The following is a 27,838-nucleotide window of genomic DNA, read 5'->3' on the forward strand; positions in this document are numbered from 1 at the left end:
GAAACCTTCCTTTTCCAGACCATCTTCAATTATTGTCAGATTTTCCTACTGGTCAATGCCTGGATGCAACAATCTTGGAAGCAAAGAGGAATGCAGTGTTGATTATTGGAGAATAAGAGGAGATGTTGAGGGGTTGTCACTGGCATGTAAATATTTTCACAACTTCTTTTTGAAAAATCATATGACCACATTACATTAGTAATAGTAAAATTGTTTAATTTATATTCTTGTAGTATCACAAATGGAATTAACAATTATTATACCTATTTTACGGTAGCTTCTCTATATTATAAAGTAATATAGAGAAGCTATTTTCAACTGGAATCCTTCCAGTTGCTACTAATCGATTACATAATCATTTGTGTTGACTACATGCACAATTCTTCATCATTGTAACCTAGATACTTGCATGAATTAGCTAATCGTATTCAAGAATTTTGCGTAACTAAAACATTGGATTGTTTTTGCAAAATATAAGTGATTAATCATGCGATTAGTGCATAAATGGATGGTGTGAATGTGTATGTCTCTTAGACTTTACATAAATTTTGCATGTCATAAGCATAAAGTATTAGAATAGAAGTGTAAGAATTGATGTGATTGACCTTCCATCTACCTTATTATCAAATTTGGTTTTGCACATTTTCAAGTTAGCTATTAACGACGAGATGGACTCAAAAAGGACCCATGTTAGCAAGACTCACAATGATGAGGCTGGCACTAGCCGAGAAGCTGATAAGGGAAAGAGAATTGCCTTGGAAGACGTGCCACCAAACATGCCAAGAAATGGTCTTACATTAGATAAGGTTGGAATTAATTTTGTTAAGTATTTGTATTTATTTCATAGACAATAGAGTAGGAAAATGCAAAACAATCTCTATGGATCATAAAACCATCAAAAATTACGGCATATGTTTTATATAATTTTCTTTGTAGTGAAAGATTGTTTGGAAAGTAGTCTGTTTGCTTGTAGGAAACAAATGTTTGCCTAGTAGAAAAACTCTCAAACCTTATTCATTCAAAAGTGCTATACTGATATAGTAAAAAATCCCTTTGATATCCAGGGAGGACGGCTTAACAGAGTGAACGCTAAAGCAATGCATATGGGTGCCCACATCTTGTGAGTTGGTGCCCAGAATGCAAGATAGTACATGCGGGTTGGTATCCAGATTGCAAGTTAGCCACTGCGGGTTGTACCCACGTTGTAGGATAATTTAGTTGTATGGGCAACTAAAGACACCGGGAGCACTAACTCTCGCCAAGAGGATTTAACTCTTGGGGTTTGGATAATTTAATGAAGAAGAGTCGTATGTTTTTTTTCTTCTAGGAAAGATTGTTTTGGTGCCGCTTTGATAATGCTTGAAGGATTGTTTTAACAAACTTGTGATGAGAACCTTAAAAATGAATTTTTTGTATGAACAATCATGTGGTAGTAATTAGAAAACAAGCAAAAAGTGTGAGTGTGGGGTGGAAAGTGGGGACTAGCTTAGGTTGCCAATCAAGGATGGGTGGTTCAATTAGTTGAGATACTCTCCACTCCAGGCTTGTTAGGAGAAGTGAAATTAGAGACTCATTGTGCCAAGAGTCGAGAAGTCCCAAATATACGTGCCCCTGAAATCTATGGGGAAAAAGGTATTTGGATTTTCTCTTTTTTGAAAGGTGAGAATTAGGGACGTATAGAATTCTTATATTAGTTCATGCTTTCCTTGTGAGACTGGGCTAGAAACCTTCGTCAATGGTTTGGACTCAAGTTACTTGGTGATGAGAGGCCATCCATTGGAAATCAATTCCTTCTTGACTATGTTTTCTCAAGTGATTAGGGCCTAGCGACATGTCAGGTACCCTCTAGTTGCCAAAAGGTTATGGTAATGGGGTGGGGACCTCACAATCAACATTTGGATATGAATGGGCATGCCATTTTTCTGATTTAGATGAAATTGTAATTCCTAAAAATAAGAAACTTGAGATAGTATTGATGACCCTAGAAGTTTTTTGGATGATGAATTGAGTGCACTACTAACTATGTACTCATGTCTACCCTGTTACTTTATATGCTTGTATCTCCCTCACATCAAGTCTGTTTGCAATTATATGAATGGAATTTTTCTGATCTATTTTGAAATCTAACCATAAGAGAGATTAGAGCTTCCCATAATGAAGCCATTGAATTATCAAAGATAGAAAAAGATTTGCTAAATTCTGGTGAACTATTCAGACGTTGTTTTTTTTTTAATTCAAGCATTTGATGATGGATTTGAGATAGTAGATAGCTTCTATTAGGTCTTCCTCACACTTTGTATGTTTGGTTCCATTTGAAACTTTAACTTAGTGAAATGTGCATGCTTGACTCGATAATGCTAAACTAGATTTCAAGAAATTAACATTTCATTTGAGAGTTGTGAGTGGGGTTTTCAAGGGCTTAATGACCTCTCATAGCCTCCATACACTAGTCAAGTCAACAACATTTTGTAGATTGACAATTATGTCTGACTTGGCATACATATCGACCAAAGCATTGTGAAGCACAACAAGTTTCTCCAATTGCCCCAACTTGCAATCTCATAGTGAATTATCTCACCCATGTTAAGGTCAAAAAAGAAGTTCTTCTTTTGAGCACAAGCTCATAGTCAAGTCAGAAAATAAAAACACGTTGTTGTTGATACCTCAATATTCTCTTCAGGTCTATGCTTAACTTCGTCCCTGGATTTTCTTCTTATCCAACATTCAATGCATCCGACATGCAGGGGTAATCAAGAACATGCATAGGTTATATTGCATCTAAGAAAAACATTTTACAGCTTCCTTGCCTACCCTTGCTTGGCATATCCACGTATATAAGCACTCCAAGAGACTTTGTCTGGTGAGAAAACCTCAGTTTTCATGTGGTTAAAATAGCCAAGAGTTACCTTGCCACAACCATGTCACTCATATCTAGAAATTAATGTGCTCCAGAAGGCAAAAATTTGTACAAAAAGCTCATCCAAAACTTTTTGTAGTTCCGTGAGGTCACCACATTTGGCATATATATCAAGGGATTTAATACTTACGTAATTATTAAAAATTTTGTGTGATCACAAGGTCTTATTGACACATTTACATAATCACAATTAACATGATCACAAACAAGCTGGTTAAGAGCAACCTGGAAACCCTCAAAAAGCCTGCCGAGAAAACAGAGTAGCCCAACGGGCCCACAACATAATATATATAGGGCCTCGATTAGGCCCGCTGGGTGTTATTCGTTGATCCATCTTGTGTGTGTGTGTGTGTGTGTGTGTGTGTGTGTGTGTGTGTGTGTGTGTGTGAGAGAGAGAGAGAGAGAGAGAGAGAGAGAGAGAGAGAGAGAGAGATGACCACCTTTGCGGGTATGTTGAGAGGAGAGAGGGGTCGTACGAGAACATGCTCTGCATCGCAGTGCACGGTAGTAGCGGAGTACCTGACCACACGACGCGGGTATATGTTGTGCGTGTGTATGCATTGTGTGATAGCGTGCCTTTTGTCATATTGCACGACAATCATAAGGTACCTTACCACACAATGCAAGTGTGTGTGTAAGCTATTCTACGGAATAGTGCTTACCACGGGGGCATCACCTCGGTGACACACGGAATATGGTGTCCTTGACTCCTTGTGGTAAATATTGGTTCATTGTCTGGGTACTACATTGGTAACGTGGCTATTCTAGTATCCTTATGGTGAGTTAACTTCCCTTCCCCTTTCCAAAAAAACATATGGGCATCTATCGATAACTCGGCTATATGATGCTCGTTTTAGATTTGGGTGGCACTCGATCGGTAACGCGGCTAATTGAGTGTTGTTTGTTAGAAGCATCTATTTTTGCTTAAAATCTGGAGTTCAAGTCGTTAACCCGGTTGTACGAACTCCATATAATTTGTATGTGCATGTGCAATTCATTTTTCTAAAAGATTAAATATATGAAATACTTGTTCGGTAACACGACCGTGAAGAGTATTTCATATACAAATGTTTGAATTGTTCGCTATTGTTGTTTTTAAGTATTCTTATGAAAATATATACTAGCTAATCATATTCAAAAGAATGCTTTATCCATCAATCATCGTCACTATTTTGAATGCTACATTTACAAGTAATATTCACACTATGTTATTTCTCTATGTAAAAAAGTATATGTACACAATTTGCATGTTAAATATTCATTTCTATCTTTTTAAAAAGCAAGATGTCCTTTGCAATTTATGATTGGTTTGTATACTTTTGATGTTTTAAAATGAGCTAAATAAAATTGGCAATATGTATATAACGATGCATGTATCTTCTAAGAGGCTTTTTTTTTGAAGTGAATTGTGATAGTGTGCAAAATATAAACTCAGGTCTTATGTTCTATCAGAATATTTTGATTTTTTTTTTGTTTTTAACATGTTCTGTTAGATCTGGACAATTTTATCAAGAGTTACTTATTTTTATTGCATTTTAAGTAAACATACCATTTTAAAGTCAAAATGATTATCAACCCGAATAAATATAATACTACACAATTTTTTGAAGTCTTTAAGTTAGTGTATGGTTTGTTTGTGAGAATGCAACGTGCAAAATATAAGTAATAAATTCACAAAATGCTAAAATATTTCAGGTTTTTAACCTGTATTGTTTGATTGGATGAAGTTCTTAAAAGTTACTTGTTTGCTCTGCATTTTAAACGAGTAAACATTGCAATTTAAATTGAAAATTGTTTCTAATGTGTACCAATATAATCGTACACATTTCTTAAAGTCTTCAAGTGATTTTTTAGGTTTGTCCGAACTAGTGTGAGAGTGTTAGTGCAGTGTGCACCCATGAGATTGTATTTGATATGCTGTTTTTTTATTGTCAGTACTAAAATAACTCCATATCAAAATAAAATTATTATGCGTGCCATTTGAAAAGAATGTATTTTGTCAATATCATCATGTGTAGATGGTTGCAAACAACATATTAGTGAAAGTGACGTCTTCGTCAAAGACCTCCCTAGCACTATATGGGAGAACACAGAGAGTAGACTGCGAGTTGAAGGCCAATATGAGTTGCTGATTCCAACAGGGATTCAAGAATTTGACCCCCACCAGAAGGTTAGGACAGTTTTGGAAAATATGAAAGTCTATTGCAAAGACTGAAATGAAGATATCCCCCCCACCTGCGATATGAAGAAATTAGAGCTCTCGGACAAATTATGGGAGGAACAAAAGGTCAAGATGAAGCGGGTGAAGCTCAAGACCAAGCTTCCTTACCCAAAAGATTGAAGATGGCCGAAGATGCACAAGCGACTGTGGTGGTAGATCAAATGCCAACGGCACCGACACAATCAGCATGACATTGAATGCCAAGTTTGCTCATCTGATTGGCATTCCCCACAAGGCCCTGGTAGAATGTACAAGGGTTGCATAAGGCTTTTTGGGTGTGTGCACATTATACAACACTAAGGGTATATCTTTCTTTCCATAGCACATTACATATGTGGGACAATGCTACAAGAGAGGGAGTGAGACAAAATTTGATAGCTTTCAGACAGAGCAAGGAATGCAAACACTTCACCCCTCCATTGTAAGATGCATTGGCTTTGCCATCAACCCTCTCTGGATCAAAATCTTTCCATACTACAATGGGGGAAACTTGGGGGACATGATGTGCCGCTTGCCATTTTCCCACAAAGCATTCAGACACCACATGCATAGGCTACAATACGGCTGGAGGTCACTGCCACCAACAAATCAGCACTTTGAGGGATAGAGATTGCACGGATCAAAGTAGTGATTGAGCAAATGCCAACAATCTTACATGCTTTAATTGATGGCGTTGCGGATGTTCACTCGATGGTATAGTGCACAACGACCTGCACCCTTTCAACATAATGTTGGACTTTACTCGCACAAATAAACCTCGTGTTGCCATCATTGTTTGGGGCATGATGCTTAGAATGCTAGCCAAGCGTGTATCAAATAATTATTTGCATCCAAGCGGACAGTCGAACCCTACAGTTTTGGAGGCAGAGAGAGCAGGGAAAGGAGAGATTGCAAAGCGACTGTGGATTGCTAAAAAATAGATGATCCACGATGGGCAGATGGGTACACAAAAGCAAGCGACATTTATGCATTAGGATATCTATTTGACATGGTGATAGACTTTTGGAGTGCAGCTAGGAAAGTTTATTTCCCAAAAGAAGTACTCTACCATCCCAATCAAGATGTCATGAGGGCCACTCAAATAAAAGTAGACTGTTGGATGAAGTTAAGAGAGCGAGAAGCCAGAAGAAACCCATCAAATGTTTTGATCTTTTTCAAAGAGCATTTAAAGACCGAGACCCTAGTCCTGTCGAGCGACCCCTTGTCGAACTTGCACCATCTGTTTACTCGGCCTGAACATTTTTGTGCTATACATTTGTCTTGTTGTCTGGGTATTTTATTTTTATTGAAGTCTATTCTGTGGGTTTGGGGTGGTTCACCTCATTGAGTCATTTGAAGTATATTTGAATCTATACATCTCTAGTCAATTATCTTGTAGTTCAGGTTGATCAATTGTCTTGTATTTCAATCGGATCAATTATCTTTAGTCATTTGTCTTGTGGTTCAATTGGTTCAGTCAGTTGTGATTTTGTTTTTTGCATCAATTGTGATTTGATTGAAGGGGCCATGACGTGTTATGTAGTGGAGGAGACTGTTGTCTTTGTGTATCTATGAGATTGTTGAACCGTGAGAATATATTTTTGTCAAAGATATTGAATATTTGTCTATTTGTCCATTGTAGCTCCAAGATACTATGGCCCATGAAGAACAAGTTTATGGTACCCACTCAGTGCCAGATGATCAACATCAAGTGGTTGTTAATGCATTTCAATGCATGACATCTCTAGCACATGGTATGTCGGCACAACAAGCGATGTGCACTGCTCGACGACTATCAAAATGGGTAAACCCAAACCACATGCAACGAAAAGATATGAATAAATAAGTGACCAAGGATATGATTAAAATAGTATGGCCATGTGAGGATGCAGAGATAAAGAAAGATCAGTTGAAGGTATGAAAGTGCCTCCATGAAGCGATCAAAGAAAACGCTGAGAGGATCTACTTGGAAGTTTATGGCCATCCACTGCACATTGCAGATTGTGCGTTATATTCTGCAAAAAAATTGTACGTTCATTTTGTGCAACAACGACCAATAGGCTTTTTGTCGAAGGAGACAACTGTAGACACCCATGATATCAGGGAGAGTTGTGTGACTTTCACCCGAGATAAGCTGGCATTGATAGTGAAAGGGGCCGACCTACAATTGAAAAAGGAGAAAGATATTTACACGACACAGCTGGCAAAGAAAGATGCAAAAATAACATGGATTTCTATAGCCACCCAAACACCCCAACCATCACAGGTCCGGATGGAGAAAAGTATTCATCACTTAAGAAAAGATGTTCAAAGTCTGACAGAGCAAATGAGTCATCCACCTGTACAAGGGACACACATTGGTCACCTTGTCTTGCATCTAGAGTTGGTCCCCTCATATGCTTTGGATGCATCTTCATCTTCCCAATGTCCAGTTTGCTATAAGAATGTTGATGGATGGAGTGGATACTATACATTGACATGTGGTCATTATTATCACCTTGTCTGTTTAATTCGTTTAATGCAAAATAGTAGCCAATGCGCAATCTATTCACAAGATATTCCACAAGGAATATATTATATGCTGGGAATGGAAAATGAGTATACATTCAAGCAAGCCCACCAAGATACCCCTAGCACAATTAGAAATTTGTTTTGTGACGAAGATGCACGTTTTGAGCATAACAATTGAGATCGACAAACTATGTATAATTGCTACTATGAAGCATTGTATATGATAAAAACACATTGAACACAATCTCTTTCATAATTGGTTTTGACACAATCTTCATTCTACTCTCAAGCTATATTGAATTTGTGAAGTTATTATCTGGTTCTAAGTCTGAGTGTTGTGGATCTTCTTGTAATTCAATTTCCACATCTATTATCAAATTCTCTTCTATTTTATGTATAGTGCATTGAGATACACCGACATTGAACTCTTCTTTGTCTTTGTTTTGACAATCATACAACCAGGTTGAAATTTGCTCCTTGTAGTAGCCAACACTTTCAATATGATCCAATATCTTTTTGTTGTAAAATATATACACTAATTTTTTAGCTGTGTCTACTAATAATCTATTGCAAATCGTGCAATGAATATACTTGTACATACTCCAGTTTCTCTCTGAACTTGAGTTTGCTTCACATTGTGCTAGTACTTTCATTGCAAGGGACGTAAGGTCGAGTAAAACTCTCCATCATTCATCATCCACCACTTCCATGCAGGTTTCTCTTTTGCCATTGACTGTACAAAATCATTCACAAAAGGACATTCTTTTTATCTAGATGCACTCATTTCTTTGATACAATCAATTCGGTCCTGAACATAGGAGTAGAACGTGTTGACCACGTGATGAAAATCAATGACCACCGCTATCTCAATCACAACGCACTTATTGCGGAGAAGTGATTCCAATGTATAAAAATGTGTGCAAAACTGAGTTTTAGCAGGAAGTTTCAACATCACTCTTATGCATGTTCTGTACAAATTGAGCACTCTTTGTTGTTTGAAGATAAACTTCACAACTTGGTGTGCTGCATCAATTATTTTGGTAAACCATGTGGTTTCTTCACTAGTGTACCAATCCTTCAGCACCAAGTTTAAGCTGTGCGTATTACAAACATTGGCAAAAATGTGTGGAAAGCACTTCTTTATTAATTTACTAGCATTTTTACAATTCTTTGTGTTGTCCATGCCTACTTGAATAACATGTTCATCTCCGATTTCTTTAATTACATTAATGAAGACCTCAGAAATATATTTGCCACTTTTGATTGCACTAGAACTGTCAATCACCTTTATGAACGTTTCTCCCCTTGGATAAATCAGCAGTACATTGATTAATAGTCTTCTTTGAACATTTGACTAACCATGATTCACAATTGTACATCCTGAAAGCAAAATATTTCCAAGTATTATTTTGGCAACACGCTCTTTGACTTCAATGTAACATTTGTCCAAGAGAACATTTTGTATCATGTGATAAGAAGGAGCTGAAAATCCTAGGGCAAACTCATCGATTTTCTTTCAAGCGGCCTTCCAATGATTGTTGTCTACCATGACCAGAGCACTTCCAGTGAAGAAAATTGCTTTGGCGAGTGCAGTTTGTGCTTCTTCTAGAGACTGCATCCATAAACTTTGATGCAATGATCTTTGACGCATTTGATCAAGTCCACCTTCATTGTGAGGAACACTACTTGACATTTCCTCTCCCTGTGCAAGCTGTTGTCCAAGGTTAGTTGGTGTCACCACATGATCAACAGAGTTAATATTTGGCTCTGACTGTTCATGACTTGCATCCATGATAGAGTTATATATCTGCTGGCTCTTGCCACCATTTTTGGCGAGCTCTTCTCTCAAACGCTTTGCAATTGCAGGTGCCTGAGGATGTTCACATTTCCTACAAATTCTTTTTAAATCCAAAAAAAGGTCCCTAATACGTGGTGCACCGCCTGATTTTTTTGTGAAGAAAAATTTACATTGCGACTCCATATATCCACCGCATATGTTGTGAGCATGATCCCACTCTTTGCTAGAGGCAGCTTTTTCATTCTTTGGCTTCTTTGTATCATTTGTGTCAACATTTTTCTCCATTGCTTTTAATTTAAAACTGAAGGCATAAGAGCCAGATGTTCAATTTTAAAACATTTTTCTTCTTTTCAATAGATATTAAAAAATCAATCACTAAGAAGGTAATCAAATCTGCTCGATATGAGATTTGCAATGCACTCTAGTCAATCACATATGTTGTGAGCAAACATACACATTGCAATGCACTCTCTGCACGGCATTATAAATACAACAACGTTGTGAATTTCTCAATGCAATTATTATTATGATGATTATTTATACATTCTCTTCAATTTGCAAACAATAAGACACATCTAATTTCAAATGCTACAAAAAAAAAATCAACTTCTACACTGAAATGATGTCAATTATTTGCAAAACACACAAGAAAACAATAATATATGATTGGTCATGTCATGCACTAACAATCTTTCATAATACTTAATGCACTCTCTATACAAACCAATGCATGGAACAAATCTTCATTATAATCACACAATTGAGGACTACTTGTACCCAGTCAAGGATTGTATCCCCCTTATGCATCCAATTTAATACATAGAAGCTATTTTCACCCAATTAAGGATTATAGCTCTTATATTGTGCAGTGCCAATGTGTATCAACTCAAATCTATGATGGTGTAAAATGCAAGGCTTCCAGAATATTCATATGCCTAGTACACTAGTACAGGACATCCGACCCTTGACTATCGACTCGTCATTTACATATGCTCATCTTCTAAAACTGACTTCAGTCCTCATATGGACCAATGGCCTCGTCGTAATGAGCATGACTCTCCAAATCCTTAATTAATTTGGTTTCATATCTTTATGTTTGGTGAAGGATTTAAATATTTATAGAAGTGGTTACCGAATTAAGAATCATGTTCGGCCCAAAAAAAGAACCTGTGACTTTGTAACCTTAGGTCAATTCACAATTAGATGACTGTACTCGGCGCTCGAATACACTCCTGAGGAATTTGGCTAGTCAAACAACCACGGTAAGCACGAGGTTTACTTTATATAATTATGCCCGCCGGGTTTTTTTACTTTCTCGGTGGGCCCACGAGGCAATGTCTTTTCCCCAGGAGGCCCGTCAAGAAAATAAAAAAACCTAGTGGGCCTTGAGGAAACATGCTTTTTACCCAGCGGGCTAATCGATTCTATTGGTTTTTGCAGGTCATCCTCAAGGTCACGTTAACAATTAACGTGATCATGTCTTATTCTTGTAATTACTAGAGTTATTAACGTAATCCCATGATTGTAATCACGTCAATGAAATCCATGCTTCTCATGGTTCTTTAGTGAGTAGAAAATCACCTCTATTGTGCTTATGCTGACAACAAAATTCTAGGAATTTTAGTGAAAAAGACAAGAAGAAGATGCATTGCCATTATTGTAAGGCTAATGATCACTTGATAAAGCATTTTCCTAGGTTGAATGAAAAAGAGGTCAATAAGAAAGAGGTTGGATATACTACTAGTGTAGCTATTGTAGAATCTTTTGGAAATGGAGATTGTCCTATTGATGCAGATGCAAAGTGGACATATAGTGCATAGTGTACTTGTGATCCTTCTATCCATGATCCATGTATGTCAATTTTTGTAGTCACATGTTTGGTACTTTGATAGTGGTGCTACAAAGAACACCTCTCTCAAGGATATCCCTCATAGGAACATGGTCACTTGTGCCAATAATGTCTCTTATCCAATCAAGGGGATTGTCATTTCACACTTGTTGATGCATTTTATGTACTAGGGATTAAAAAATTATATTTTTTTGTATCTACACTTGCAAGGCTTTCTCTCTTGTTGTCAGATTTATGGATGAAAAATGTATAGTTCATGATCTCAATTTTGGGATGAAATTGTTGCATTTGCTATTTTGTGTCGTGGGTTGTATAAGCTCACATTGTATGACAAGTGGGAATAATTTTGAAAAAGAAATTGTGGATTCAAAGGCTATTTCAAAGGGCAAACTCTGGCATGCACATTTTGGAAATTTGAATTTTTTGAAAAAGAAATTGTGGATTCAAAGGCTATTTCAAAGGGCAAACTCTGGCATGCACATTTTGGAAATTTGAATTTTGCTAGTCTGCTACGTTTGTAGAAATCTGATATGGTCATTTCTCTTGATGCACCTTCTAAGAATGTTTGTGAAGGCTCTATTTTTCTCTTGATGCACCTTCTAAGAATTTTTGTGAAGGCTCTATTTTGGGTAGGATATAACATTCAAAGTTTCCAAAGAATGTTTTAGTAAGTACTACATGCAAGTTACAATTTATGCCTGATGATGTATGTGGGCCTATGCGGACTCCATCCTTGGGGGATTACCTGTGCTTCATTACTTGATGGGTACATTTTGGAGAAGTGCTTATCTAGTATTTACAAAGTTAACATCATAGAGCCATCATTTCCATCATATCCTAAATGCCATTTTGGTAGCACCCCTATAGTATTTAAACCAAGCACGTCAAAATTCATTGACTTGGGCACCCTCGGTGGGAAACATTGTGTCTGCCCGAGATGGAAATAGTATTGTGGATATTTTGAGGTTTGCATCAAAGAAGAACACCTTAACAAAGATCATATCTGACATTGATCTTATTGTAAAGGTGACGAAGATTCTCAAGAGTTACAATGGTGATGTCACTCTAAAGTCCCCACCAACCAAAGAAAAAGTATAGGGAATGGATTCAATGGAGTATCAAATGACCCTCATCTCTGGACAAAGCTAAAAACCTCCAACATAGTCTTCTCTGGGGTTGCATGACAAAGCCAATGTGTTTGTTTTGTGAAATGCATCGATGAGATTTGCCCCAAACTTTTAAGCTACGGATATTATAATTGTGTACACTTTCATGATAGTTTGTTGAGAGCAGTTCTCTTCCCTTTGGCTGAGATTGTCATGCTTAATTGCTTATCCATATGCAAGGTCAATACATAAGGTCGGATGGTCTTATTTCGGGGTCCATTGGCCAAACATAAAACTCTTTATGCGATACATGAAGGCTTAAGAGAGTAGCATATAGTCAATCACACTATCGCTAGTATGTTTTCTACAAGTAAATCCATTGGTTCCACTCCACAAAGATACACCATTCGCAATGAGCATACCCATGGTATTACACGTGTAAAATTAACTTTCCATAGTGATCCATCTCTTTCTCATCATTGAAGTACGATCATACAAGTGAACTTCCTCCAACTCCCTTGAAATGTATGACATATCAAACTGCTATCATGTTGCAATGTTTTTGTGCGAGCATTCATATCTCCAAATACAATAACATCACCTTCGCATTTGAGATAAGCAACGTCTTCTTCTAAATAAAAAAATGACTGATCTCTATCCATGTGAGCATAAAAGTGGGAATCATGATGAGGAATGTAACAACCGGCTACAAAAATGGGTGCTCCTTTTGGTGTCATAATTTTCATCCATACATAACGTTTGTACTTGTCATCTTTCACAATTGATACAAAATGTTCCAATCCTTTCTTAACCATACATGCTACCCCTCCTTGCCCTCTTCATTGCTTGAGATTATTTGAACATTATTGAATGTACATTGTAATCCTTCGAGTCATTATTCCTTTGTGTATTATGCTCCCAAGTTTCAACAAGAAGTACAACATCGTCTTTTCTTGTTAGTTCATCAATGCCAACCCCCGCATTCCATGGGTATCCATTGCAACTCCAAAAGCATATTTTCAATTGTAACTCAGTCTCATAGGTCGCGCATCCCTATTTGCTTGAGGGACTTGCCTCCTCCTTGGGTACATTTTCTTCGTCAGAGATCTCCTTGTTTTTCTTATTCTTTTCCTCATATGCCTTGTGACACATATTTTGTTGCTTAATAGTGCAATCTTTATATACAAAACATTTTGTATCAATCAAATAGTTCCAACTATTTTCAAGGATAATCTTTTGTTTGGTCTCATCTGGCATGGTGCATACAATTGGCCGTTCTTCCGAAACGAGGAGCTCATTGCTTACCCACTCTATGTGCTCCATAGACCATAACTCCGGACATGCCAAAGTGGATTTTGAAGAAATCTTGGATAACAATGGCAAGAGAAAAATGCATCTCTAACTTCTCTTTGAAAATTCCATGAATAACAATGTTCTTGGAACGTCGCTCCCGTTCCTTCAACTCCTCCACATCCACATTCTTAACATTCTTTGTTTGAGCCATATCTTGCATGAGTGAGGAATTAGGAACCACATTTCTACCACATATATTAGCCCAAGACTTGTTTGTGCATACATTTTTCATGTCGCATACATCCCATCTCATGGTGTCAAATGTCTCCTCTTTCAATACATGGTCATGCTCTATTTTTCTCATGTGCTCCTTCAAAGCATTCATTTTCACAAGAGAGCGTTTCCATTCCTTGACTTCCTCTTCAAGTTGCATCAAACATGTTGATTGCATATCAAGTGTCCTCTTGATTCTTACCTTTAGCGCGTCATTCTCCATTGCAAGTGCCCGTAAGTCTTTGTCTTGTTTGTTTACGGTCTCTTGCAACGATACCAAGTATGCCATGACCATGGTTTTTGATGTCATTGGTTGGTTGAGTGGTTGTGTTGATATCTCCACACTTAGGAGATTATGGATATTTTCCACAATGGTTGTGGACCTTGTTAAAGAAAAAGAACCCTTGCGAGTGCCGAAAGACATTGTATGTAAAATAAGAGATGAGAGTCAACTATCTTGAACGTGTTCACTTCAAAAACGCTGCTACAAAAATACCTTCCATAACTCTTAATTTTTTTGTCTTCACATCAATTTCTAGAGGGCATCATTCTCTTCTATTGAGGCTATAGATCACCCAAATCGGAGTTCGGATGAAGAAGTTATGATCAAAAGAGTGAATTGTTGTCTACTAGATTAAAAAACGGCTGCAGTAGAGAGAGAGAGAGAGAGAGAGAGAGAGAGAGAGAGAGAGAGAGAGAGAGAGAGAGAGAGAGAGAGAGAGAGAGAGAGAGAGAGAGAGAGAGAGATTTATTATCATCCTTGGAGGTCAAATATGACCTATGGGAAGAAAGTTACATATGATGTAGTATCTGTATGACTGATGAGTGACTCCCGGTGCTCCAAAATTGTGGTGATGAGAGTCGCAATGGAGAGCCCACACTGTGGCTGGGAGAGGAAAGTGTGTATGTCCAAGTCATGGCTGAAAATGTGAGAGAAGCAAGTTCAAATGTGACCAAAATCTGAGCACTCCAGTAGTGTGTGGTACTCAGACTCTTGAACTTGCAATGAGCATAATGTGCACAAATGATTTGACTCTTCTCCATTGCCCTAACGCCTTGTATTGCATCGAAGGGAATGGGAGCTATGTCGAATGGCTGCGATAGTGCATATCGCAAGTGGACAAGGGGATAGGATCAAGCATGTTAGTATGAGTATGGTTTCCTCTTTCAACAAAGAACATGCTTGTGTAGTTGGGGGCAATATGGGTGGTGTAAAGTATGAAGCGCGACCCACTAGATTTCTCAAAGCCCATAATACATTGGCGTTGTAGAAAAGCTTCATTCACTTGGGAGTCAATTGAAGCATCATGTAGCACATGTAATGCATCCCATCTCCCGAATGACTTCTTTATGTCTTGCATCCATCCCATGCTCAAGATCTTGCTTTAATGCATCTTTTGAACTTTTTTGCTTGCTTTTCATGCAATTGTAGGAAGTCGATGTGAGGGGTTTTGACACATATTTATCATGTACTCCACAACCCTTTGCATGTCCATAACCTCAACTGGAAGAGATCCTGACTCAAGAAGTAGGAGCATATATGGTGTTTGTGTATTAACTTGGAGAAAGTTTGTAAGAAAACACTTTTGGACATTCTCAAACTCTTTCCAAGTAGACTTTGATATGCTCCCGCCCCACACGTCAACTACATAAAGAAGAATTGGTGTCATCAAAAAGGTACTCTTGAGAACCCAACACTTGATGTTTTTTGCATTACACATGTTCTCAAATTCTTTATATGCTCTCTTTTTCCCTTGCAAACTATGCATAGTACATTCATGCCACTTGTGATTGGACGGAACCTCAAGGCCAAGGTACTTAAAGCTCTAAACAACTTGAAGTGTCTCATTGTTGTATACAATGCATGGCTTCTATTTATGGTTGGTTTTCACAAGCATAACCTTTGTTTTGGATTCATTCACAATCAGCTGACTATGCAAGAAAAAGTTCTCAAGGACAACCATAATCTTTTGTGCATCTTCTAAAGTGTGTGCTAGAATCATTACATCATCATACAGCAAAAGCATGATTACCACATTGCAAATAGTGACCTCTTCAATGCCTTATTCTTACATAAAGTCGAGAAACATTTGTTCCATTTGATGGATGCATAGACCAAAGAGAGTTGGTGACAATGGACATCCTTGTTTAACCCCAATAGAAATTACTGAAATTCCTCTTCCCATGCGCAATTGCCACATCACCTTCTCATAGATCCGAGAAGCCACAAGCATAAACTCACTTGGCACTTGGAGTTCTTCCATCCTTCTCCACAAATTGTTATGTGGAATCATATCAAAGGATTTCTTAAATTCCATGTAACATTTAATGCACTAGTAACTTGTGTGTAACAGAAATTGATAACATAGTGAGCATTTCATTAAGAACAAGTTTCTAAATTATGAGCATAGAGTGAGTACTTAATTTGAGAAAACAACATAGAAATTTACACCTAGCTAGCTTGGCATAGACAATACTTGAAAAGAGAGAGAAATAGAACAATTTGACAACAATTGGGGACCAGATTTACATGGAGCCGGTTCCCCCTCAATAAAGGCTTTGTACTATAGCTTCTCCCATCAAAGGAGACTTTTGTACAATACAATTCTTGTGTTCCTTGACAAAACTCATTGGTGCAATGAAGATGGAAGCTTCATGCACCAAATTATGCTTGAAAAACACACCTAGTGTCCCTCGCCTCAGTCCCAAGACCTCACACACCTTCAAAAATGGTGAGAGCTAGTAGGGAATGAGGATGATTGAAAGGAAGAAGATGTATCTTACAACAAATAAGTATTCTCCTCACATGATCACTGTAATAGCATAGCTTAGCTTAGTAATCAGCATGGTAGAGGAGATGAGCATGCCATTGAAGCTTGGCTCTTGGTTGGATTTGCATTCCATAGCCAAGAGTTGTTGGTGTAGGCCTCTACTTCTCAATGCTTGGAGAAGGAGATGGAGTTCTTCTTGCACACATGAGCTCTGTGTGTGTGTGTGTGTGTGTGTGTGTGTGTGTGTGTGTGTGTGTGTGTGTGTGTGTAGCAATGTGTTGGTAAAAAATGCAGCCCTCTCTCTCCTTGGTCGACCCCTCTTGCCAATTACTCTTGTTGGCCTCCCATTGACTCTTGCAAAGCTTAGCCAATCACAAATTAGAAGCATAACTGATAGCCTTGTGAAATGTGCCCCACTTTCCCCTTTTGTGAGAGCTTTAGGTAATTAAAATAATTTATTAAACTCTCATTGGACCTTTTAGTCTTCTAGCCAATAGGAATCACACAAGCCATTGGGATGCTTGATGGTCATTGGACCCCTTGGTAGAATGTCCAATAGTCTTCTTGGGAGCTTAATTTCTATTGGTTCTTTTATCAAGCATTTAAAATTAATTAGACTAATTTTACTCTAGCTTACTTCTCGTTGGTCCACCTCTATGGCCATCCAATAAGATCTGATAGAAAACTAGGGGCAACTGGGCTAGGAGTCTTCCATGTGTCCTCTGGGGGAAGCTTTGGAGTGTGTGTGCATGGGCTTCTCTCTCCTCCCCTACTCTTAGGGCCCGCCCCCTCCTTGATAGGGATGTGGGAAGACTTTTGATTCTTCCCACCACCATCCAATTTTCCCAGCTTTGACCATTTGGACTTTTTAATTAAAATTTTGGAACCTTAGCCTATGCAAGTCTTAATGAAGCTAAACCTTAGGTATTTTAAGCTCCATTGATGCACTTGCTCTTTTGCAGACTGTCCCCCTTTGGATCCCTATTTTTCCTCCTTTGGATCCCTACTAAGACCAATCTGGCAGCCATACCAATATTCTAGCTTTTACTCCCCTAGTACCTCCCCATATTAAATGATCAGTTTAACATGAGAAAATCATTTGGGAGAATTAGATATTAGTTTTTATGACAGTCCACAAAAAAATAATACAATCGCTTGCCTTTGAACCAACTTTCCTCCATGAGAACACGAAGAGCAACAAGATGATCTATGGTGCTATGGCATTGATGAAAACTCGCTTGTCCTTTTGCACGCTTGTCATTCTCTTCAACCCAGTCACCTAATTTCATCTCCATTATGCACCCAAAAAAATTTGCAATAAAAGACCTATCATTATAGTTCGTCAGTTGTTTACATTATTTACATTCCCTCCTTTATGCAAAGGCTTAACCCAATTAGTACTCCAATCATAAGGCATACCATGTTGAAGTGCAAGGATGAACATATCACACATCCACTCATGAATAAAATCTCCCATCCATTTGATCATCTCTGGCTTGATACCTTGAAGATCTCCGGCTTTGAAAGTGGCCAACTTTTCAAGCCCACCGTATACATACTCAATAGTAAAAAAAGACATATAATTTCCTACAATGTGTGTACATATCCACAAGACTTAAGTTATCAAAATTCTCAACCCGCTTGTCCCTCAAGTTTCTCCAAAATCTTCCACATTTCACGTGCCTTTTTTTGGACTTGAAAAATTTGTTGCTTTACTTCACATCTTCTTCTCTTTTTTTGAATCAAAGGCTTGTATGTATGCAAATGACTTTGATAGTTGTCTTTGTCCATAGTTGCATCAAGCTTTATCAAACATTTTTGAGCATCTTGACATTCTTTATCAAACCACCTTTTGCGTGATCTATCTTTGTTGATACCATGGAGATGCTTTATGGCAAACCATTCTTTGGCACAAGAACAAATAACTTTCTTGAAAGCTTACCATCATTTTGTTTCCGATGGTGTGTCATATTGAAGCTTTGTCATCTATACCTTTTGCTCAACCATTTCAATGTACATGGGGCCCGTTTGAAATCCATACATAGTGATAATTCTGCTTCCCTTTGGCTGAGATTATCATGCTTAGCTGCTTCTCCACATGCAAGGTCAATAATAAGGTCCAATGGTCTGATTTCGGGGTCCATTCACCAAAGATAAAACTCTTTATGCCATACATGATGGATTTGGAGAGTAGCATATAGTAAATTACACTATCCCCTTATGTGTTCTACATGTAAATCCATTGGTTCCACTCCACAAAGATACACCATTGTCAATGAGCATACACGTGCTATTACACATGTCTAAAAGTAACTTTCCATATTGGTCTGGCTCTTTCTCATCCATTGAAGTACAATCATACAAGTGAACTTCCTCCAACTCCCTTGAAATGTATGGCATATCAAATTGTTGAGTATCATGTTGCAATGTTTTTGTGCGAGCATTCATATCCGCAAATAGAATAACATCACCTTCGTCTTTGAGATAAGAAATGTCCTCTTATAAATCAGAAAATGATTAATCTCTATCCGTGCAAGCATAAAAGTGGGAGTCCTGATGAGAAATGTAACAACTGGCTACAAAACCGGGTGCTCTTTTTGGTGTCATAATTTTTAGGCATACATAACGTTTGTACTTATCATCTTTCACAATTGATACAAAATCTTCCAATCCTTTCTTAACCATACAATCTACCCCTCCTTGCCCTCTTCGTTGCTTAAGATCCTTTGACCACATCAACAAATGTACATTGTAATCCTCCAAGCTGTTAATTCTTTGTGTATTATGCTCCCAAGTTTCAACAAGAAGTACAACATCGGCTGTGCTTGTTAGTTCATCAATGCCAACCCCCGCATTCCATGGGTATCCATTGAAATTCCAAAAGCATATTTTCAATTGTAACTTGGCCTCATAGGTCGCGCATCCCTATTTTTTTGAGGGTTTTGCCTCCTCCTTGGAAACATTTTCTTCGTAAGAGATCTCCTTGTTTTTCTTATTATTTTCCTTGTATGCCTTGCGATGCATATTTTGTTGCTTAATAGTGTAATCTTTATATAAAAAACATTTTGTATCCATCAAATAGATCCAACTATTATCAAGGATAATCTTTTGTTTGGTATCTTCTGGCATGGTGTATACAATTGGCCGTTCTCCCGAGCGAAGAGCTCCTTGCTTACCCACTCTATGTGCTCCATAGACCATAACTTCAAACATGCCAAAGTGGGTTTTGAAGAAACCTTTGTTAACAATGGTAAGAGAAGGAGGCGTCTCTATCTTCTCTTTGGGAATTCCACGAATAACAATGTTCTTGGAACGTCACTCCCGTTCCTTCAACTCCTCCACATCCACATTCTCAACATTCTTTGTTTGAGCCATAGCTTGCATGAGTGAGAAATTAGGAACCACATTGTTACCACATACATAAGACCAAGACTTATTTGTGCATACATTTTTCATGTCACATACATCACGGCTCATGGTGCAAATTTCTCCTTTTTCAATACATGGTCATGCTCTACTTTGATCATGCGCTTCTTCTTCAAAGCATTCAATTCCACAAGATAGCGTTTACATTCCTTGTCAAGTTGCATCAAGCATGTTGTTTGCATTTCAAGTGTCCTCTTGAGATTCTCATTCTCAACCACAAGTACCTTTTAGCACGTCATTCTCCATTGCAAGCGTCCGTAAGTATTCGCCTTGTTTGTTTACGGTCTGTTGCAATGATACCAAGTATGCCACGATCATGGTTTTTGATATCGTTAATTGAGTGGTTGTGTTGCTATCTCCACACTTAGGAGATTATGGATCATTTTCCACGATGGTTGTGGACTTTGTTGAAGAAGAAGAACCGTGTGAGTGCCGAAAGACATTGTATGTAAAATAAGAGACGAGAGTCAACTATCTTGAACCTATTCACTTCAAAAATGTTGCTACAAAAATGCCTTCTCTAACTCTGTGTTTTTTGTCTTAAACAAAATTTTAAATGTTGTGCAAGGCATTGATGTACATCTGGATTTTTTATAAATATAGACTTTGTTGAGGATGTTGCAAGTTCCAGCAGGTCTAATACTACTAAAGTTGTTTGGCCTACAACTAAGCAATCTTGTGGGGATGTTAGAGATGCAGAAGCTCATGAACTGATTGCATTATGAACAAAGGGTACTATTAATCTTCACATTTACTTAAGGTACAAGCATAGGTGATTGCATTGTGAAGGGCCTACGCTTTGCATTGGGATAACACATCTCCACCTTGTTGGGCATAGCTTGCAATTAATGCGTTCTACAAGACGATCCCCATCAAGAAAGTTATGTGCTTTTCATGTGAGGGCGCCACATTTCATATTGATCAAAGCATCACCAAGCACAACATGCTTGTCCAATAGCTCCTCACTTGCAATTTCACAACATTTCAATGAGCTTTTTGTGCCTTTGTTAAGGGCACCACACTTGGCATACATATCGACCAAAGCATTGTAAGCACAACAAGTTTCTCCAATTGCCCCAATTTGCAATCTCATAGTGAATTCTCTCACCCATGTGAAGGTTAGAAAATAAGTTCTTCTTCTGAGCACAAGCTTATAGTCAAGTCAGAAAATAAAAACTCGTTGTTGTTGACACCTCAATATGCTCTTCTGGTCTATGCTTGACTTTTTCCATGTATTTTCTTCCTAGCCAATATTCAATGCATTCGACATGAAACATTTCAGGAAAAATGGTCATCAAGAACATGCACAAGTTATATTGCATCTAAGAAAAACCACATATAAAAGCACTCCAAGAGACTTCGTTTGGTGAGAAACCCTCAGTTTTCATGTGGCCAAGAGTTACCTTCATTAGGAAGAGAATGGAGTCTAGGAGGGCCTCTTTATTTGGAATTTTAAGGAAGTAAAACCTCTAGTACGCAATCAAAGGACATCTTTTGAATTCAAACAGGCAAACCGGCCAGTTTATTTGAATTCAAAATTTCTCCCCAAAATGAAATTTAAAATCTAGCGGGCAAAACCATATCAGAGAGAGAGAGAGAGAGAGAGAGAGAGAGAGAGAGAGAGAGAGAGAGAGAGAGAGAGAGAGAGAGAGAGAGAGAGAGAGAGAGAGAGAGAGAGAGGGGGGGGGGAGAGAGAGAGACAGAGAGAGAGAGAGAGAGAGAAAGAGAGAGAGATTGAGGACCGCCTTTGCAGGTACGTTGAGAGAAGAGAGGGAGAGAGGGGGTCGTGTGGGAGCATGCTCTACGTCGCCAATAGCAGAGTACCTGACCACACGACCCGAGTATGTGTTGTGTGTGTGTATATGCATTGTGTGGCCTGTCTTTTGTCGTATTGCATGGCAATCATAAGGTAACTTACCAAACAATGCGAGTGTGTGCATAAGTTGTCCTACAAAACAATGCGTACCGTGGGAGAATCACCTCGATGACGTGAGGAATATGGTGTCCTTGTGGTAAGTATTGGCTCACTGTCTGGTACTACGTTGGTAATGTGGCGATTCTAGTATCCTTACGGCCAGTCAACTTCCCTTCCCCTTTCCAAAAAAACATATGGGCATCAATCGATAACGTGGCTATATGATGCACGTATGAAAGCCATTATTTCTCTTTAGATTCATGCGGCACTAGATCGATAATGTGGCCTATTGAATTTCATTTGTTAGAAGCATCTGTTTTTGCTAAATGTGGCGTTCAGGTCGTTAACCCAGCCGTAAAAACAACATATAAGTTGTATGTGCATGTGCAGTTCATTTTTTCAAGTATTAAGTATATGAAATACTTGGTCGGTAACGCGACCACGAAGAGTATTTCATATACAAATGTTTGATATTGTTGCTTTTAAGTGTTCTTATGAAAATATATATTAGCTAATCATATTCAAAAGAATTCTTTATTCATAAATCATCATCCCTATTTTAAATGCTACATTTACATAAGTAATATTCACACTAGGTTATTTCTCTATGTAAAAAAGTATATGCACACAATTTACATGTTAAATATTCATTTTTATCTTTTTAAAGAGAAAGACGTTCTTTGCAATTTATGATTGGTTTGCATAACTTTAATGATTTAAAATGAGCTAAAATGAAATTGACAATATGTACATCATGATGCATGTGTCTTCTAAGAGGTAATTTTTTTGAAGTGAATTGTGATAATACGCACAATATAAACTCAGGTCTTATGTTCTATCAGAATATTTTGAACTTTTTTGGGCTCTTAACATGTTCTGTTAGATCTGGAAAATTTTATTAGGAGGTACTTAATTTTATTACATTTTACACGAGTAAACATACCATTTTAAAGTCAAAATGCATATCAACCTGAATAAATATAATATTGCATAATATTTTGAAGTCTTTAAGTCAGTGTATGGTTTGTTTGAACTAGTGTGAGAGTGAAACGTCAAAATATAAGTAATAAATTCACCATATGTTGAAATGTTTCAGGTTTTTAACCTGTATTGTTTAATCTAGATGAAGTTCTTAAAAGCTACTTGTTTGCTTTGAATTTTACACGAGTAAACATTGAATTTTAAAGTGAAAATTGTTTCCAATGTGTATTAATATAATCGTGCACATTTCTTAAAGTCTTCAAGTCATGGTTTAGGTTTGTCTGAACTAGTGTGAGAGTCTTAGCACACTGTGCACCCACCATGGAATTTTATTCGATATGTTGTTTTTTATTTTCCAGTGCGAAAGTGATGCCATATCAAACGTGCCATTCAAAAAGAATGTATTTTTGCAATATCATCATGTGCAAATGGTTGCATACAACAAATTAGTGAAAGTGACGTCTTCATTAAAGACCTCACTAGCACGATATGGGAGAACACAGAGCGTAGGATGCGAGGTGAAGGACAATATGAGTTGGTAATTCCAACAGGGATTCAAGAATTTGACCCCCACCACAAGGTTAGAACAATGTTGGGCAATATGAAAGTCTATTGTAGAGACTTAAAGAAAGATATCCCTCCCACCTGCAATATAGCAAAATTAGAGCTCTGGGACAAATTACGGAGGAACAGAAGGTCAAGATGAACCGGGTGAAAGCTCAAGACCAAGCTTCCTTAACCCAAAGATTGAAGATGGCCCAAGATGCACAAGTGGCTGCGGGTGGCCAATCAAATGCCAACGGCACCGGCACAATCATGCACACGACATTAAATGCCAAGTGCGCTCATCTGATTGGCATTCCCCACAAGGCCCTAGTAGAAGGTACAAGGATTGGAGTAGGCTCTTTTGGTGTGTGCACATTATACACCATTAAAGGCATCTCTTTCTTTACAAAGCACATTACATATGTGGAAAAATGCTACAAGGGAGGGATGGAGGTAAAATTTGATAGCTTTTAGACAAAGTAAGGAATGAAACACTTCACCCCTCCATTGTAAGATGCATTATCTTTAGCACCGAAGCTCCGTGGACCACAATATTTCCATACTACAATGGAAGCACCTTGGGGGACATGATGTGCTACTTGCCATTTGCCCACGGAGCATTCAGATGCCACATGCATAGGCTACAACACGGCTAGAGGTCACTGCCACCAGAAAATCAGCACTTACCAGAGATAGAGACTGCATGGATCAAAGAAGTGATTGAGCAGATGCCAGCAATCTTACACGCTTTAATTGATGGCGTTGCGGCCGCTCACTTGGCTGCTATAGTGTACAATGACATGCACCCTTTCAACATAATGTTGGACTTTACTCATGCAAATAAACCCCGCATTGGCATCATTGATTGGGGCATGATGCTTAGAACTCCAGCCATGCGCGTATCAAATGATTGTTTGCATCCAAGCGGACAGTGAGACCCTACAGTTTTGGAGGCACAAAAATAAAGGGAAGGAGCGATTACAAAGCGATCGTGGATTGCTCCAAAAATATATGATCCACGATGCACAGATGCGTACACAAAAGCAAGCAACATTTATGCATTAGAATATCTATTCAACATGTTGATAGACTTTTGGAGTGAAGCAAGGAAAGTTTATTTCCCAGAAGAAGTATTTTACTACTTTAATCAAGATGTCATGAGGGCCATTTAGATAAAAGTAGATTGTTGGATGAAGTTAAGAGAGCAGGAAGATACAAGAAACGCATCAGATGTTTTGATTTTTTCAAAGAGCATTTAAATACAGACCCTAATCCTGTCCAACGATCGCTTGTTGAACTTGGGCCATCTTTTTACCCAGCCTGAACATTTTTGTGCTATACATTTGCCTTGTTGTTTGGGTATTTTATTTGTATTGAAGTCTATTATCTGGGTTTGGGGTGGTTCACCTCATTGATTCATTTGAAGTATATTTGAATTTATATGTCTCTAGTCAATTATCTTGTAGTTCAATTTGATCAGTTGTCTTGTATTTCAATCATCAATTATATTTAATCATTTGTCTTGTAATTCAATTGGTTAATTCAGTTGTGATTTTGTTTTTTGCATCAATTGTGATTTGATTGAAGGGGCCTACGACGTGCTATGTAGTGGACGAGACTATTGTCTTTGTGTATCTATGAGACTGTTGAATCGTGAGAATATATTTTTGTCAAAGATATTGAATATTTGTCTCTTTGTACATTGCAACTCTTAGATAGTATGGCTGATGAAGAACAAGTTTATGGTACCCACTCAGTGCTAGATAATCAATAACAAGCAGTTGTTAATGCATTTCAACGCATGAAATCTCTAGTGCACGATATGTCAGTATAGCAAGTGACACACACTGCTTCACGACTATCAAAATAGGCAAATCCAACCACATGCAATGGAAAGATACCAATAAAGAAGTGACCAAGAATATAATTTAAAACAGTATGGCCATGTGAGGACGTGGAGATAAAGAAAGAACGGTGGAAGGTATAGAAGTGCCTCCACAAAGCGATCAAAGAAAACGCTAAGAGGATCTACTTAGAAGTTTATGGCCATCCACTGCACAATGCAGATTGTGTGTTATATTTTGCAAAAATGTTGTATGTTCATTTTGTGCAACAACGACTGGTAGGCCTTTTGTCGAAGGAGACAACTGTAGCCACCCATGATATCAAGAAGAGTTGTGTCACTTTCACTCGAGATGAGCTCACATGATAGTGAAGGGGCTGACTTACAATTGAAAAAGGAGAAATATATTTACACGACATAGCTGGCAGAGAAAGATGCAGAAATAACACGGATTTCTACAGCCACCTAAACACCCCAACCATCACAGGTCCAGATGGAGAAAAGTATTCATCACTTAAGCCAAGATGTTCAAAATCTGACACAGTGAGTGAATCCTCAACCTGTACAAGGGACACGCATTAGTCACCTTGTCTTGCATCCAGAGTTGGTCTCCTCGTCTGCTTTGGATGCATCTTCATCTTCTCAATGTCCAGTTTGCTATAAGAATTTTGATGGATGAAGTGGATATTATACATTGACATGTGGCCATTATTATCACCTCGTATGTTTAATTTGTTCTATGCAAAATAGTAGCTGAGGGTGCAATCTATTCACAAGATATTCCACAAGGAATATATTATATGCTAGGAATGGAAAATGAGTAAATTCAAACAAGCCCGCCAAGATATCCCTAGCACAATCAGAAATCTGTTTGGTGAAGAAGATGCAGGTTCTGAGTATAACAATTGAGATCGACAAACTATGCATAATCGCTACTATGAAGCATTGTATATGATCAAAACACATTGAATACAAGCTCTTTCATAATGGTTTTTGACACAAACTTCATTCTACACTCAAGCTATGATGAATCTGTGAAGTTGTTATCTGGTTCTAAGACTGAGTGTTGTGGGTCTTCTTATAATTCAACTTCCACATCTATTATTAGATTCTCTTCTATTTCGTCTATATTGCATTGAGATACACCGACATTGAACTCTTCTTCGTCTTTGTTTTGACAATCATACAACCAGGTTGGTATTTCCTTCTTGTAGCCAACACTTTCAATGTGATGCAATATCTTTTCGTTGCAAAACATATACACTAATTTTTCAGCTCTGTCTGCTAATAATCTATTGTAGATACACCAACATTGAACTCTTCTTCGTCTTTGTTTTGACAATCATGCAACCAGGTTGGCATTTCCTTCTTGTAGCCAACACTTTCGATGTGATGCAATATCTTTTCGTTGCAAAACATATACACTAATTTTTCAGCTCTGATTGCTAATAATCTGTTGTGAATAGTGATATGAACATACTTGTACATACTCCAGTTTCTCTCTGAACTTGAGTTTGTTGCACATTGCGCTAGTACTTTCATTGCAAGGGGATGTAAGGTCAAGTAATGCTCTCCACCATTCATCATCCACCACTTCCATGCAAGTTGCTCTTTTGCCATATACTGTACAAAACCATTCGCAAGAGGACCTTGTATTAATCTAAATGCACTCATTTCTTTGATACAATCAATTTGGTCATGAACATTGTAGTAGAATGTATTGACCACGTGATAGAAATCACTGTCCAACGTTGTGTTGGACATCATATCTAAATTTCAATACTCTAGATTGAGCATGTAAGCCACACTATGGAGTGGACTATGAGTGCTCTTCCATATTGCATGAAAATACTTGGCCAAAATTCTTTGCTGTTTGCCAGGGAATGGTAGTCGCCCCTCCTTCTCTACTATAGACTCTTTTAGCTCCTCAAGATTTTCAAGACTTTGTTGGACTAACCACCATGTCATCCGCACTTTGCTCATATTTTGTGCCTTCTCTGATCAAGGTTGCAAATTGCGAACATAATGGGTATCATTACATGGTATGAATCCATTACACTCCTAGCCTTGTTTATAGAGCCACGTAGATATGTAATTTTCTCTGTCACTTTTTTTTTCTGCTCAAGCTACCATTCTTCAGAGGCCGTGCAATTGAAAGTGTCAATCACAATGCACTTATGACGGAGAAGTGATTTCAATGTATAAAAATGCATGCACAATTGAGTTTTAACAGGAAGTTTCAACATCACTCATTTGCGTGTTTTGTACAAATCGAGCACTCTTTTTTGTTTCAAGATAAATTTCACAACTTGGCGTGCTATGTCAATTATTTTGGCGAACCATGTGGTTTCTTCACTACTGTACCAATCCTTCAGCACCAAGTTTAAGTTGTGTGTATTACAACCATTG

At 37.9% G+C, this 27,838-nt stretch overlaps 1 protein-coding gene across 1 annotated transcript in view; it reads left to right on the top strand.

Annotated features, from left to right (window-relative positions):
• Positions 1-668: 668 nt before the first annotated feature.
• Positions 669-27,838, top strand: part of LOC147437988 (uncharacterized) — a 47,145-nt gene continuing 19,975 nt past the window's right edge. Inside the window, exon 1 of the mRNA XM_086486675.1 lies at positions 669-806. Coding sequence (XP_086342801.1) covers positions 669-806 — 138 coding nt within the window. The remainder of the gene's footprint in view (positions 807-27,838) is intronic.

This window comes from Adiantum capillus-veneris, chromosome 17 (genome assembly GCF_014529385.1).
Source record: "Adiantum capillus-veneris isolate H3 chromosome 17, ASM1452938v2, whole genome shotgun sequence".
Classification (NCBI taxonomy): domain Eukaryota; kingdom Viridiplantae; phylum Streptophyta; class Polypodiopsida; order Polypodiales; family Pteridaceae; genus Adiantum; species Adiantum capillus-veneris.